Here is a 14,509-nt window from a genome sequence, read left to right as displayed (position 1 = left end):
CTTTGGTCTCTCCTGTGGCTCTTGCCAGCTTTATTCCATGAGTGTGGGTGGCAAGGCGGAGGTTTTTGTCTCGGGGGGAGAACTGGGAACGCTCCCTGTCCGCAGGCAATTGGAAACTGCTGGTGCTGGAGCGGGATGGCAGGCTGGGTGCTCTGCCCCCTCCCCCTCAGGCCCAAGGGCTGAGTTATTTTTAGGTTTAAACTCAAGCTTTCCTTACTGCTTTGTGAAAGGCCCCGCAGGGAGTGGGAGCTGTGTGTCCCAACAATGTCTAGTGACATCCTTGGGGACAGAGAGGAGCACGAGTCCTGAGATCTCCGGCTCTGGCAGCTCCCGTGACACCCGAGCCAGTGCTGGGTTCTGGTTCCTCTCCCTCGCCCGTTCCCAGCTGGATGTTGTACACTGTATTAAAGTTCAGCTGTACGTGTATCTGGCCTAAAAATAAAAGCAAGTCTGAACCAGATCTCTTTGGGCAGGAGGAGAGGTTTAAACCTGACACTCCTGTGCTGTGCTGGCCTCTCTCCTGCCCCCCCTTTCAGCTGCTGCTCTTCCAATCAGCCCTGAACTGGGTAAACTGGGAGCAGAGAAGAGGGAGAGCAGAGGGTGTCCCAGCCCCTCCCAGTGCTGAAACCTTTAGGAAGGTCTGTCTTTTTGCTGTAGATGCAGAGAAAATTGGGGCTTTTGCACCTGAATGGGGCCTCACAGTAAAGAGCACAGTGGGCAGCACTGGGAAGAGGTTTTGGGGAGAAAGGGGCAGTTTCTTCCCTGCTGAGTGACATCCAGGGCTGAAGGTGGAGACTGGATTCAGGCTTTCCTGCGGAGCTGGCTCTCCAGGCTTTGGTGATGGCTCAGTTTGTGTGTGCAGGAGGACAAGAGGGGAGAAAACAAATAATCTTTTGAGGTCTTGTGACTCATCTTTAGTTTTTTCTCTCAGACCTAACCCAGCCCCATCCACCCCCATGGAGTGGGGCCGAAGGTCCTGGCCGGCCAAGCACGACGTGCCGGTGGTGGGGCTGACGTGGGAGTGAGGAACTCTGTGACCTGGTTCCTGCTTCAGCCTGGAGAAGAAAAGGCTCTGGGGAGACCTTAGAGTTCTTTCCGGGGCCTAAAGGGGCTCCAGGAGAGCTGGAGAGGGACTTGGGACAAGGGATGGAGGGACAGAACAAGGGGGAATGGCTTCCCACTGCCAGAGGGCAGGGTTAGATGGGATATTGGGAAGGAATTCTTGACTGTGAGGGTGGTGAGCCCCTGGCAGAGGTTGTCCAGAGAAGCTGTGGCTGCCCCTGGATCCCTGAAAGTGTCCAAGGCCAGGTTGGACGGGGCTTGGAGCAACCTGGGATAGTGGAAGGGGGTGGAATGAGATGAGCTTTAAGGTCCCTTCCAACCACAGCTGGGGTGGACAGCTGTGGGCAGATGTGGGCAGATGTGGACGTGCCCTGCATTAGGACAGGGGTTGAGAAGCTCTCAGTAAGTTCCAAGGCCGGTGGCAGCCGAGCGAGTTGCCGGTAATGACACGAGGGCTGAGGGCTGGTGATTTGCAGCTGCCTGGGAAGATGGCGCTTCCAGACAGAGCTGGAATGACAGAACTCGTTTGGCCACCTCTGGGAGCCGAGGGATCAAAGGGCCTGGCGGTGAGTCAGGGGGGTGACGCTGCTCCTGGGCCAGGGGCTGGCAGGGCTGGCGAAACCCGGGAGACCTGTCGGGGCAGGGCAGGCCATCCCGCAGCCGGGCTGTGGGGAACCCTCTGCAGGGATTGCTCCTCCCTGCCCGGTTCCTGATGTTGGGATTAATCCTTCAAACCGCAGCATTGCATCCTTGGGGTGAGCCAGAGCCCCAGCCCTCCCAGGGACCTGGGTGGGTGCTCTGGGGCTGTCACCCAGAGCAGTGGGATCTCTGGGGGTGGAGACACAAGCCCTGGGACACCATGGGAGCCAGGGGAAGTCCAGGAGGACCCCACAGCTGCTGGTGCATGCCCCAGGGCATGTGTGGGCTTTATTTTTGTGGTAGTCCTCAGAAAACTGGGGGAGGCTGGTGGCTCCTCTCCCTTCCTTTGGAGGTGGCCAGTAGAGTGTGAAGGGGGGTGCTGAGGGATTTGGGGACCTGTTCTGTACCCCTGGGAATGCAGCAGCAGTGACTTGCAGCACTCAGTGTTGTCTGGTTCAGGGTAGAGGGTCTCCACTGTCCTGTTGGGAGGTTTGGGCTTGTTTGAGGCTCCTGGCTGCAGCCTGGGATTTTGGGGTGCAGGGTCAGTGAGGTGTCGGATTCTGGGGTGCCGGGTTCTGGGGTGCAGGGAGGAAGGGAGGGAGGGGCTCTCTCTCTCCCAGGACCCAACCACTGGCTGTAACTTCAGCTCTTGGCTTTCAGCCCTTCGTTTTTCCAACTGAGCCGGAAAAGTGAGAGGTGGGAAGAGGGGGATCTTGGAAAACAGTGGGGTTCGTGTCAGGTCTGGTGGGCTGAGCCCCTTGCCTGCCTTCCCCTACTCTGGGGAGGGCGGGCTGCAATTTGCCTCCGATCTGTCCTGGCTGGGGATGGATCTGCATGAGAATGAGCAGGCCCTGGCGGGGAGGGCCTGCTCTTGGGTTCCTTGGGCATATTCCTGCCGCTTTCCCTTCCAAGTGGGCGCCCGGCCGCCGCCGCGGGCCCTGCCAAAGTAATTCTTTGCTTTGGAACCGGGAGGCGAAATCTCCTCCGTTTTATTTCGGAGGGGTCAGGGAAGGAGTGGGAACCCTGCTGATCCAACCGTGTTCCCTTTTAACCTGCCTCTCCCTCTCTCCCCCTCCCGGCCCCCCGTCCTCCGGATGAGCGGGGCTGCAGCCAGGGCACGGGCGGCCAAACTGAGGCCGGAAAACACACGGAGCCGAGCGGGAACCTGAGCTGCTTCCGATGGATCATTTAATATCTGCAGCGTCCCAGGGCTGGGACTGTGCTGCTTCTGGTGCTGTCAGGGTTTTGTGATGCCTGATGGGTGCTGGGCTCTGTCGTTCCGGCTTCCATGTTTTCCCTGGGGTTTTTGGGTGCTATTTTTCAGGATGGAGGCCATCCAGCTGCCAACCTCTGTCGGGATGGGGTTGGCAGTGTGGGCAGAAGAAGGTGAGTGCCCGCTGCCCACACCTCGGCCCCACTGCCACTGCCCAGCCTCATTGTCTCACTTCTCTCTCCATTCCTACGCCAATTAAAGCGCCGTGTTGCCATTCATGGCCCTTATGGTTTTGTTCAGTTGTCTGTCAGCTCTTGTCAAGCCCTGTCCCGTTCCCCTCCCCCGTTTTCAAAAACAAAACCCCTGACAAACCCCCCTTTGAATCCCCTCTTACCTCACTCCCAGCGAGGGGCCCCTTTGCCGGGGGATGCCAGCGGCGGGGAGACCGCTCCCCACGCCGGCTTTGTGGGCCCCGCCGCCCCCCGGCCCTCGGCCTCCCGCTTCTGCCAGCATTAATTAGATAACTCGACTCCTCCAGATTCCTCCGCGGGGAGATCGGGACGATACAACTCGAGGGAGAAAATATGGCTTTTTTTTCTCTGCATTTCTTGGCCAAGCCCGTGGTTCCGTCGCTGCTGGAGCTGCTTATTGTGCTGAAAATAAGGAGTTTGCAGGGGGGTGTGTGGGGTGGGGACAAGCCCAGGGGACCCCTGGCGCTCCTCATTCTGCGTCTGCACCCCAGGCCGGCGCGGGTGGGAGCCTGGGGTCCCCCGAGCCCACACCACTGGCTGCAGGTGGCAGCAGCAGCCTGCGCCACTGCTCTGACCCCAATTAAATCTCCTCCAAACTCCCTCAATTACCAGCACTTTTTGTTTCCCGCCCTCACAGGGTTTGGATTGGGATCGTTTGGGAGCAGTGTCTGAGTGCACGGGGTGGGAACATGGAGCAGCACGTGGCAGCTCATGTCAGGCCTGGCTCCTGCGAGGGCTGTGAGCCTTCTCCTCCTGCCCCCTCTCTTCTTCCTCCTCAGAGCGCTGGGGTGAACAGCAGCCATCCCTGTAGATGATTGACTGGCACTGGGAACCATCTTGGCCGAGCACACGATGGGACAAAGGAGAACATTCCTCTTTTGTGGGCACTGCCTTTGGCTGTGCTCAGTGTGGCGATGGAATGGGGGCCACCATTATCCTCCTTGGAGCTGATGGAGAATCTGGGACTCAGATGCTTTCCTTGGGCATGCCATGGTGCAGGAGGGCTCTGAGTCACCGAGGCCAGCCCTGGCTGCCAGTGGCTGTGGGGCCAGGGGCATCGCTGGCCACTGTGGCCCTGCTGGCCATGGGTGCTGAGGTGTGACCAGCATCTGTGCCGGCTTTCCTGAGCCTGGTGACCTGTTCTCCACAGCATCCTGATGGCTGGAGACCTCCTCTGCTCTTGGTTGGTGATAACCTTGGTGTGACCACTGCTGAGCCACCTGTTCCAAAAGCCCTTGGGCTCCTGAGCCCAGCGGCAGGAAAACTGGCACAGGGACAGAGAGGATCTGTGGGGATCATCCCTTGTCCCTGGTGACCTCTGCTAGCTGTCCCTCCTCTAGACTTCCTCTACCTTGGCATCTGGTGCAGGGACAGGAAAAGCCAAACCCATGCAGAGGGGTGGCAGTGCTGCTCTGAGGTGGCTCTTTTGGCTGAAGAGCATCTCCACGAGTGGGAACGTGCTGGGCCCTGTGACAAGTGATGTCTTCAGTCACCTTGCTGGCTGTTGCTCTGGATCTCTCTCCCTTAGAAGGGTCTGGACTGGAGGAGGGGAGACCCATCTGTAAGCTGCAGATTTGCAGCTGTAACCAGGGTCCTGCTTCCTTTCCCCTTGCAGAAACCCCGGAGGTGTTTTCATGGAAAATGGATTCTTTCTGGTCTTTCCCTGTTGTCTAATCAGGTACAGCTGGGCTGTCCCCTTGATGTTGGGTAAGGGCTTGGTCTTCAGAGATATGGAAGCGACTGTGCAACATCTGAAAAAAGCTTGAGGAGCTGTGGTGGGACGTCGCTGCTTCCCACATTCCCTGTGTCCCGTCTTCCCTGCATGGAGCAAGCAAGGTGCTCTCTTGAGCTTCAGTGAGAGGCTGGCTGGGGAGGGTTATGGTACAAACATGAGGCTCATGGTTGCCAAACCTCCGTATGAAGCATTGGAGTGACCTCTTGATCATTGCCAAAGCTATGGGAATCCCCAAAGCCACCGGCTTCCCTGTGGAAAGGTGCTGGGAGCAGGGTTGTGGCTGGGGCTGGTGTTTGAGCGTGGACAGACTGCTTTGCCGTGGGCATCACCCCCATTTCTGGGCAGAGGGGGCAGCTTGGTTTCATTTCCCCCTGCAATTGGTGTTTCTGTCCCTTCCACTCAATCCAGACCCTGACTTGGCCATGACCCAGAGTCGGTCATGGCGTGGAGCTCTCTGGGGTGTCTGCACTGGGGACATCTTTTAACTTCACCTCAAAAATGTCATCCTTGGCCCCGGGGGTCACTTTGGGGTGGGTGGGGGATTTTCCCAGCCGGTGAGGAGCCTCCTAGCTGCATTAAAGCAACAAAGGGGTTTTGGGGAGCAGTGGAGTTGGAAAATGGCATCCCAGTGCTGGGGGGGCCAGTGTGCGTTGCCATGGTGACTCGTTTATGCCTCACTGATGCGTCGTGTAAATCCGTTTGGAAACGAGAAGGGCCTTTTGTCTTTGGGAGGGTTGAATGGGCCTCATTAAACCCGAGATGTGGAAAAAAAAAGGGCCTTAAAGTGTGTCTGGGAGGGGGACGGGACAGGACAGCCTGTGGGGGCTCAGCAGAGGCTGTTCCCCCTCCCGGGGACAACGAGGAGCTGGGGGGGCTGGAAGGTGGAAAATCTCTCTCTGAGCACCAGAGACCAAGAGAGTGGGGGAGATACGATGCTGCTTTTAGAATTACCTGGAACTGTTGGGTCTGTGTGGCCACCTCGGCTCCGAAGGACAGAGCAGAAATAGCAGAGGTCTGCCGAGGGCAAGGAAAATAATTATACATAGATTAGCAGGGGGAAAAAAGATGGAAGGCTCTTCTAAAGGAGACTAATAATAGAGGAGCACATGAAAGAAGTGGGATCTGAGAGCGTGGGGGTTCGCGTGCTCCGATTTACCCTCTTACGGCGACGGGGAGCGCGATGGACGAGCGAGAAGGCGACAGATACAGAGGGAGGCAGAGGAGAGTGTGGAACCTTTTCATTCCACTTGTAATTAACTTCCTTCCACGGGGTTTCTTTGTTCCCAAGAGTTGAATGGGAGTCAAAAAGGAGAATGGGTCCTGTGCCTCCAGCTGCTGGCACAGCTCCGGGAAAGGCTGTAGATGCTGTTGGTGTACTGGAATAAGGTGGGCCGTTGGGATTAGTGTATAATTCCTCTGGTTTGGTTGTCCTCAGCTCTTGAGGGGTGAAGTGAGTTGGGGGGGGGCTGTCCCTGTGACATGGGGTGTCTGATGCTCTTGGCTCAAGCTGGGACTGTGTACTCGTCCCTGTCTAGTGATGCTGTTTGACTCCAGCTGCGATGGTACCACCCAAGAGACATCCCAGTGTTTGCTACCAGCCCCTCGATGTCTCTTTCTTGGTGAAAACACAGACCTTGGCAAGGGCAGCGGTGCCTGGGTGTCAGCAGGGGAGCTTTGGAGCGATGGTGGGAGCGTGAGCTGTGCAGTGCCCCTCTGGTGGCTGGAGCTCTGTGATATTGGGGTCTGGAGGACTCCTCTGGGGACAGCATTGATTTCTCTGGCTGGTAGCCAAGGGTCCTGGGAGAGTACCCAGTGCCTGGACATGGCTGCCATGTCCCAGGGAAGTGAGGGAGAGCGAGGCAGAGGGGTGGGGCTGAACCTGGTGTGTCTGGGCACCAGCAAAGCTCTCGCAGGGTTCAGGAGTGCTTTTCAGGAGCACACACCCAGTTCATACAGGGAGTTTTGGCTTTTTTACTGGATCTGGTCCTTTCCCATCCCTTTGTGAGGCGGTTCCCAGTGGGTGTGAGCCGCGGTGGCTCGTGGGAGCTGTGATCTGGCTGGAAGGACCTGTTGGTGTGGAGAGCTGGGCCCACGGGGTCTTCAGCTGCCCAGACACCAGGAAAACCACAGAGCTCCTGCAGGCCTCGCTCTGCCGGGCACTGTCAGCCTTCCCTGCCAGACGTACATGTCCTGCATGTAAGATACAGTTATTTTTGGATTTCTTTGAAGCAAACAGCATTTAGCATATGTCATCTTGTATGTATGTCAGCATCGGCTTTAGAGCGTCTTCTGCGAGGAGCAGGTTCTTGGTAAATGTTGTTCTGCAAAGCCTGATGTCAGGTGAGGGGCATCGTGTGTTGTGGATGTGGGGAAAGGTGATGCTGCCCTGGAGATTTGGTAGTTGACATGGTGCAAGGAATGCCTGGATCAGGGGGAGAGGAGAGGTTGGAAAGTGTGTCAACACATTTTTTAAAAAAATATGTTTTTAAGCAATTCACTGGTCTCCTCTAAGGAAGATCTGAAGGACTGCTGGATTTTAAGGTTCCAGATGACTTGTCTGCAGGACACGTGTGTCTGCAGCTGTTGCTGTGAACGTGTTGGCTTATCCATATCTATCCATGTGTTCCCACATGGAGGAGAGGAGCCTTACTACCCCGTTCCTCCTCTCCCAGCAACCCCCCTCTGTGATGTCAGGGTGCTGCCTCCACAGGCACTGCTCTTCCAGCAGGTCCCACCTATAGACCCCACTCAGTCCATCGGATCCCACGGTTTGGAGCCCTAAGGGAGCATAGCCCTCCGTGCTGCTGAGGGGGGAGCTCTGCAAGGGCTGGGGGTCCCCAGCAGCGGCCCCCCAACTCAGGGCAGGGGAGAGGCTGCCCTTTAATCCCGTCTCTCTGCTCCAGCATCCCGACATCCCGCTGCCAACAGAGCTCCCGTTGTTTACCCAACTCGGAGGAATCGGTTTACAAGGCTCACAAATACCCTTTTCACCTTTCCCATCAGAAAACACCTCCTGAAACAATGAGGAAATTGGACGCTGCCACCTGATCGGTCCCAGGGAACCTGCAGGGCCGGGAGCTGGGGGCCGGGGGGCTGTGGGGGGATGCCTGGCTGGGATGGCTGGGATGGTCCCAGCACGGCTCTGCGGGTGGGCAGCCGTGGGTGCCACCCAAAAACCACCTCCAGGGGCTTTAATGGACGGAGCTGCCGATAAGTGGAGTGATGGCCAGTGCTCCCCACCTGCTCAGCTGGCAAAAAGTACTTGTTTTAAGCTGTAATGGCTGTAGTTAATCATTCCCATGTCCTTGGACTCCAGGAGGAAGGATGTTACCTGTGAACTGGTGACGGGCCATTCACAGACTCCCAGAATGGTTTGGGTTGGAAGGGACCTTAAAGATCATTCTGTTCCACCCCCTGCCATGGGCAGGGACACCTCCCAGGTTACTCCAAGCCCCATCCAACCTGGCCTTGAACACTTCCAGAGGTGGGGTAGGAATAAAGCTGGACCATTCTTGTGAGTGATGGACGAGGTAAAGGAGAGTCATACAAGGTGGAAGCTGTTTTTCAGCATTAAGTTTGAGTTAAATTTTAGTTTTCCTTGTATTTTTTTCCTCCCCACCTTAAACCAGGGAAATCAAATTGTATTTTATGGAGGAACAGCAGATTTCCCCCTCCCTCCCTCCCTGGCATTACAGCGGGTGCTCTGAGGGCACGATGAATTTCCCTATTAATTTAGAAGTTGCTCTGTTCGTTCCTCCCGGTTAAGATAAATCTGAAGACGTGTCCTTGTGAAGACAAGTCAAGAGTGTAATTCCTTTTTGTCTTCAGCCATCCCTCTGAACTAAATTTCCTTGTCCCCAGAACTGGCTGCAATCCTGCGTTCAGGCAACACGCGACAATTTTTGGACTCTCCTTTTTTCCTCTCTTTTTCTTGTGATAAATGTAGCTTTTTACTGAGTATTTTAAAGGAGAATTTCCTGTAGAACTGGCCTCTTGCGTGGTAGGAGCTCTTGGTCTTCTCTAGGATGGTCATTACAAGCTGTTCTTGTGACAAAGCAAAATTTTTTGGGAACAGCCCTGCTTTTGGAGAAGAGAGAGGACACTAAGGGGGAAATGGAGAAGAAAAAAACAAGGAAATTGGAGGACAAAGGGAAACATACTGGGGGGGGAATGTGGCTGGCAGAGAGAAGCAGTCAGAGGTAGCACCTCAAAAGCCCCGTGCATGGTGAGGTGGCTCTGTCTTGCTTGACGTAGGAGATCTGGAAGATGTTCCTGGGCTAATTTCCAGGCTGAAGCCATGTGCTTCTGGAGCTGGGACTGAGCGGTCATGGCAGGGACTCGCCTTGTTTTATCCTTTAAACAAATAAACCAAACGTAGGCCCTGGTCCTGGAGTTCCTCAGATGAGGAGGTGCCAGCAGGATGTGGTGCTGGGATGTTCTCAGCTGCCCCAGCTGCTTCATGGCCCCTCCCCTGTTTAAAAATCTGCTTGGCCCCATCCCAATAGGCTGGTGTCGTGGGGACCGGTTGGTTTGCAGGTGTTGGCCAAGGTTTTGGCCATGGAGGTGTAATAGGTCCTCCTGGTATGGAGATGAGGGTGGATAGCAGCTTTCTCCTCCTGCTCCGGCGGTGCAAGACATCTGCTTGACTTGTTTGTGGCTTCCTGTTTGGCATCTTCTGGGCAGGAGGGAGCTGGCAGGGGCTGGAGGAGGGAGCTTGAGTCACTCCAGAATCCTGTGCCAGGAAGCCTCTGACTCAGCCCAGCCGTGGAGTGTGGGATCCAGCTGCCTCTCGGGGTGGGAACCCGGGGCGAGCGTGCAAGTGTTCACTTGCACTGCGTGTCTGCGGCCGGGAGGGAGGGGCAGGGGCTGCTCCCTGCTCCTGCCCCGCTCCGGCCTTGCGTCAGGGCTCCGGCCGTGGGTGGGGAAACCTTTATCGCTTTGGAAGCCCGTGCTGGCCACCGGCCAGGTGACCTACTTGGTAGTGTGAAGCGAAGCCTGGCTTACCTGCCGGTAGTGCCGCGGATGGAGCTGGACTGTGCCGTGCTGGCACCACGGTCAGCATCCCACCTGCATCCCTGAAAGCCCTTCAGGGGTCGACTTCCCAACTCTCTCATGGTCACCTTCTGCCAGAATCATGACTTGTGTAAAACTTAATCACTTCCCAAACCTACTGAGGCCAAAGCCCTGCTGTACTGGCGGTGCCAGGGTTGGGATGATCCCGACCATCTCCCTGTGCCTGATGCCCCGTTGTGCAGCTGCTTTGGATACTGCTGGGGCTGATATGGTGGAGGCAGAGCTGCAGCCGCACAGGGAGGATGGGCGGATAACCTGCCTGAATCCAGCTCCATGGGACCGTACCCACCATCCCTGTGCCAACTCTCCTGGGCTGGGAAAGGGCGGGCACCCCGGCTGCCCGTCTGATCTGGCAGCAAGGTGCACATGATGTCTGTGTGTCTGTCCCGCTGCTACCGAGCTGGCACCGAGCTCCGGAGCCCGTGCCAAGGGCATTGGGGGTGCGTGGGCTCTGGCTCCGCCTGCCAGCTCCCAGCCTGGCATGTGGATCTGTGGGGCTCCCGCAGCCAGAGGCCTGCTGCTGCTTCCAGCTCCGTGGCTTCTTGCTAAGACTTGTACTGGAGCCACGGAGCAGGTTGGTTTTGTGTGTTTGATCTTCCTTCCATGGAGCCTGCAGCTCCAACTGGAGCAGCTGGCTGGGGGCAGAAGGTGTCCCGGACCCCATCCAACCGCCAGGATGGACTGGGACAGGGATGGGCCGTGTCCGAGAGCGGAAGGGGAAGCGTGACCGTGCAGCCAAAACACTTGCTTTGGTTTTTGCCATGCCCAGATTACATGAGGGAGTTGCAGCAGAGATAACTCTGCAGGAACATCCATTCCCACCTTATCTCCCATCAGGAACGCTTGTTGCCTACATCAAAGTAGATGATCTGCTGCTTCCCTCCTTGCTGCCCTAATCCTCTCCTTCATGCTGGAAAAACCTAATCAGAGCCTTGCCCCACCATAACGAGATCCGAATGCTAATTATCAGCATCTTGCCTTCCTTCCCTTCCCAATGCCCTGCCTTCCAGCCCCGAATAGCTTTCCTCCCTCCTTGCTCCTCTCCATCCGGTCCTCCCACGCTCCTGGGCACGCCGTTGAGCCTGGTGAGGCAGAAGTTGTCCTGCAGGATGCTTCCCTCCCTTCCATTTAAGGACAGGAATTCCTTGGGGAGCCGGGGCGTGGAAGAGATCCCTCCCTGCGCCCCATTGTCAGGACTTCTCCCTGTGCCTAATTATTGCCTGTCCCTGCAGGAAGCTCCTTGCCTGGCCGTCGGGCAGAGCCATGGCGTCTCCAGCCCGCTTGCTCCTCAGCCCTTTGTGGGAAGACTCCATTCCCTGTTGGATGCCAGGCTTGGGGCTGGGAAGGGTGCCCGCCCTTTCATGGCTGGCGAGTTGGACTGACCCAAGCCAGCTCTGGTTTTGTTGGAGGGAGCCCACACTGGCTCTGTTATATGCTGGGATGGGGAGGGAAGAGGAGAACTTAATTCTGGTGTCAACTATCTTGTAGAGGGGAAGCAGCAGAGTTGAAGCACAAAATAAATGTTGTGAGTGGGGTGGGATGGGCTGGTGTGGCTCCTGCTCCAGCATGTGGTAACCTCTCACCCTCCTCTCTTTCAGATTCATGACTGGGAAGGGGCTGGTCATCTACCCGGAGATTGGGGATAAACTGGACATTATCTGCCCCAAGGCGGAGCCGTCCAAGCCTTACGAGTACTACAAGCTGTACCTGGTGAGGAAGGAGCAGGCAGATGCCTGCAGCACCGTCATGGACCCCAACGTGCTGGTGACGTGCAACCGGCCCGAGCAGGAGATCCGCTTCACCATCAAGTTCCAGGAGTTCAGCCCCAACTACATGGGCCTGGAGTTCAAGCGGCAGCAGGATTACTTCATCACATGTGAGTCGCCCTCCTCCTCCTCACCGCCGACCCTGGCTCGGGAGGGCTGCGGGCGCCTGGACAGTGTCGCCAGGCACTTGTGTGTGACTTGGCCGGTGCAAAGAGCTGACATGTACGGAAAATATGTCCCACTGGATGGGAGCAGGGGGAGGAATGTGTCACTGGCTGAGTGGGGTCACCGGTCCGTGTCTGGCTGCTCTGCTGTCCCTGCCCCGCTTGTGGCCAGGAGCAGGAACATGTCCCCAGGCGGGGTTGGCTCTGTGTGTCCGGAGCACTGTCATGCCTGGAGCTTATATTTTGCTGCCATCTTTGCTGGAGGCATTACAGGTCATTTGCAGGACTTTGCTTGGGAGAAAGAGGAATGGTGTCCAAGGAGATGCTTGTCCTTGTCCGTGGGTGCTGCCTCCAAGAGCAGCTCCGGCAGCGGGAAGTGCCAGTGGTGTGCAGTGTGTGCTGTGATCCAGATGGCTGCAGAATTCTGCACGTTGGCCTGTCCCTTTTGTGTCTTAGTGCTTTTTATGGAGGGGAGAGTGAAGGACATTGGAATTTTCTTGGGGCCTGTTGTTTGTGCATGCGGGGGACCATTGCACAGGGGTGTATCCGCCTGTGCTGACTCTAGTGTGGATGGAGGAGGACGCTGGGGAGCTCGGCCATGTCCAGGCAGTGCTGCCAGCTCGCTCTTCCTCCCCTCCCGTCCTGCTCAGCCTGGCTGTTCCCGCCTGGCTCCGTGCATGCAAAGGGCACGGTGGCCATGGCTCGGCTCCCTCATGTCACGTGCCACGGGCTCACCGGCGAGCAGCCGGCACAGGGGTCAGCCGCCCGCGTGGGAGGCGAGCGCCGGCCGGGGGAGCCGCCGCTTTCCCCTCCGTAAACAGGGTATTTTTAGCCTGGAATCTGCGGGAGGGGGCGGCGAGGCCGTGGCAGAGCTGGGGGCAGGAGGGGCTCTGCCGTAGCGCGGTGTCGTGGTGAGGCTGCCGATGTGGACATCCCCCGCCAGCCCAGCCGGGGCTGGAGTTGTGCTGCAGAGTAGCTGGGAATAAACCTGATGCAGAGGAAGCAGCCAGGCCCAGCCAGGCAGGACAGCCCTGAGCCCCCCTCAGTTCTGTCATGGGAAATGGTTCTTAGTGCTTCATAACGTGTGACTGAGTGGGTTGGGAGTGGTGGTTCTGCTCCCTGCTTGGCCATGGAGATGCCAGAGTGGCTCCTGGATAGTCAGACAGGAAGGTGTTGCTAACAGGAGAGGTGACAGCGGGGAGGACCTGGCACAACAACCCACTGAGCCGGCTTGGCACAATGCAGTGCTGGCAGCGACCATGGGCTGAGTCACTGCCGGGCCGGACTCTCCCGGAGTGATGGTCACCATCCCTGTGCCAGCCTGGGGACATCTATCACCTCTCACTCAGGGAACACCAGCTCTGCAGCCATCAGGGATGCAGGAAGCCCTGATTCCAGCCTGGGCACCGCAGAGATGGGTTTGGGATGCCAAAAGCCCTGGCACAACTCCCATGCAGACTCCCATTTCCTCCCCATATTTGGCACCAGCCGGATGGCCCTGGGATGCCAAAGTTCAGCCCTTTGTGGTCCCTCAGCTGATGAAAGGCTTGATTCAACACAAGCTTTGCTCGCAGTGGGCAAAGAGGGCAAAGAGGGGCCAAAATCACAGCCTTGGGTCAGGCAAACATCTTGAAGCACTTGGTCAGTGGCTTCTCTGTGTTTGGAGGTCAAGTTCAAGCATTCATAGGGTCATCAAACTAACGAGGGCTGAAAGAAGGGGTCCTCTGAGCTACATCCCATGGGACCTTCAAGCTGTAAAGAGCCCTCAAAGACAAATATGTTCCCCAAAACAAGCTCAGAAGTGGAGCAAAGCACTGGGAAGAAGAAACGTGAGATCCCTCATATGTCATCCAAGTCCAGGAAAGTGGGGGCAGAGGGATTTACCAGCCTCTGAATTAGCCAAATTTTGAGGAGCTATTTTTCATTTCACACAAAAACTCAAGTGAAAATCAACCTCCTGGAGCTTTCGGAGGCGTTTTCACAAGCAGCTGACAGTGTGTTGCCGACTCCAAACGTGGCTCCCCAAGGGCCCCCGTGGCTTTGGGTCGGTGCCAGCTCCCCTCCAACGCTGCCGGCACACCTGGGGCACTGCAGGTGACCGGCTCTGGCTCTGGCTCGCTGTGGATCCGACGGGATGCACAGCCTGGATTTTGTAAAGCCGGCGTAGCACAGTTTACAAAATCCCGGCTGTGCGTCCTGTCGGATGTTTGGCTGAGCCTTTTAAGCTCATTTTTTTAACATAAAATCCTATTTATCCTCTATTTCCCAGTTTCAGGCTGTCTAGGGAAGCAGCGAGCGGGGTGCTCGGAACATCCCTGTGGGGTGTCCCCCCTCCCCTCGGGGGGCCGGCACTGCCCTCTGCCCCTTCCTTGGACCGTTTCTGACTTTAATTTCTCTTGACTCCTCCGTGCTTTGATGCGAAACCCCTCAGAGCTGGGAGCTGCCAGCTGAACTTTGGCCCCTGGGTGGGCTGAGGATGCTCCTGTGATCTGGCCATACCCTCTGCCGAGCAGCCCCAGGAGTTCTTTCTGCCAAGAAATAAAATAGCCAAAAAAACAAAGTCAAAAGTCTCCCGAGCAGACCACCCACGTGTTGTCTTTTTTTTG

The 14,509-nt window shown here is 57.0% G+C and overlaps 1 protein-coding gene across 2 annotated transcripts in view; it reads left to right on the top strand.

Moving 5' to 3' along the window:
- The window catches only part of EFNB1 (ephrin B1), a 50,297-nt gene that overhangs the window by 17,672 nt on the left and 18,116 nt on the right, over positions 1-14,509 (top strand). For both annotated transcript variants that reach the window (XM_051789592.1, XM_051789601.1), the window contains exon 2: positions 11,572-11,849. In XM_051789592.1, coding sequence (XP_051645552.1) covers positions 11,572-11,849 — 278 coding nt within the window. The remainder of the gene's footprint in view (positions 1-11,571; positions 11,850-14,509) is intronic.

Source organism: Manacus candei, unplaced genomic scaffold, assembly GCF_025592945.1.
Source record: "Manacus candei isolate 608988 ecotype Guabito, Panama unplaced genomic scaffold, ASM2559294v1 h1tg000003l, whole genome shotgun sequence".
In the NCBI taxonomy this organism is placed as follows: Eukaryota; Metazoa; Chordata; class Aves; order Passeriformes; family Pipridae; genus Manacus; species Manacus candei.
This window is presented reverse-complemented; position numbering and strand designations above follow the sequence as displayed.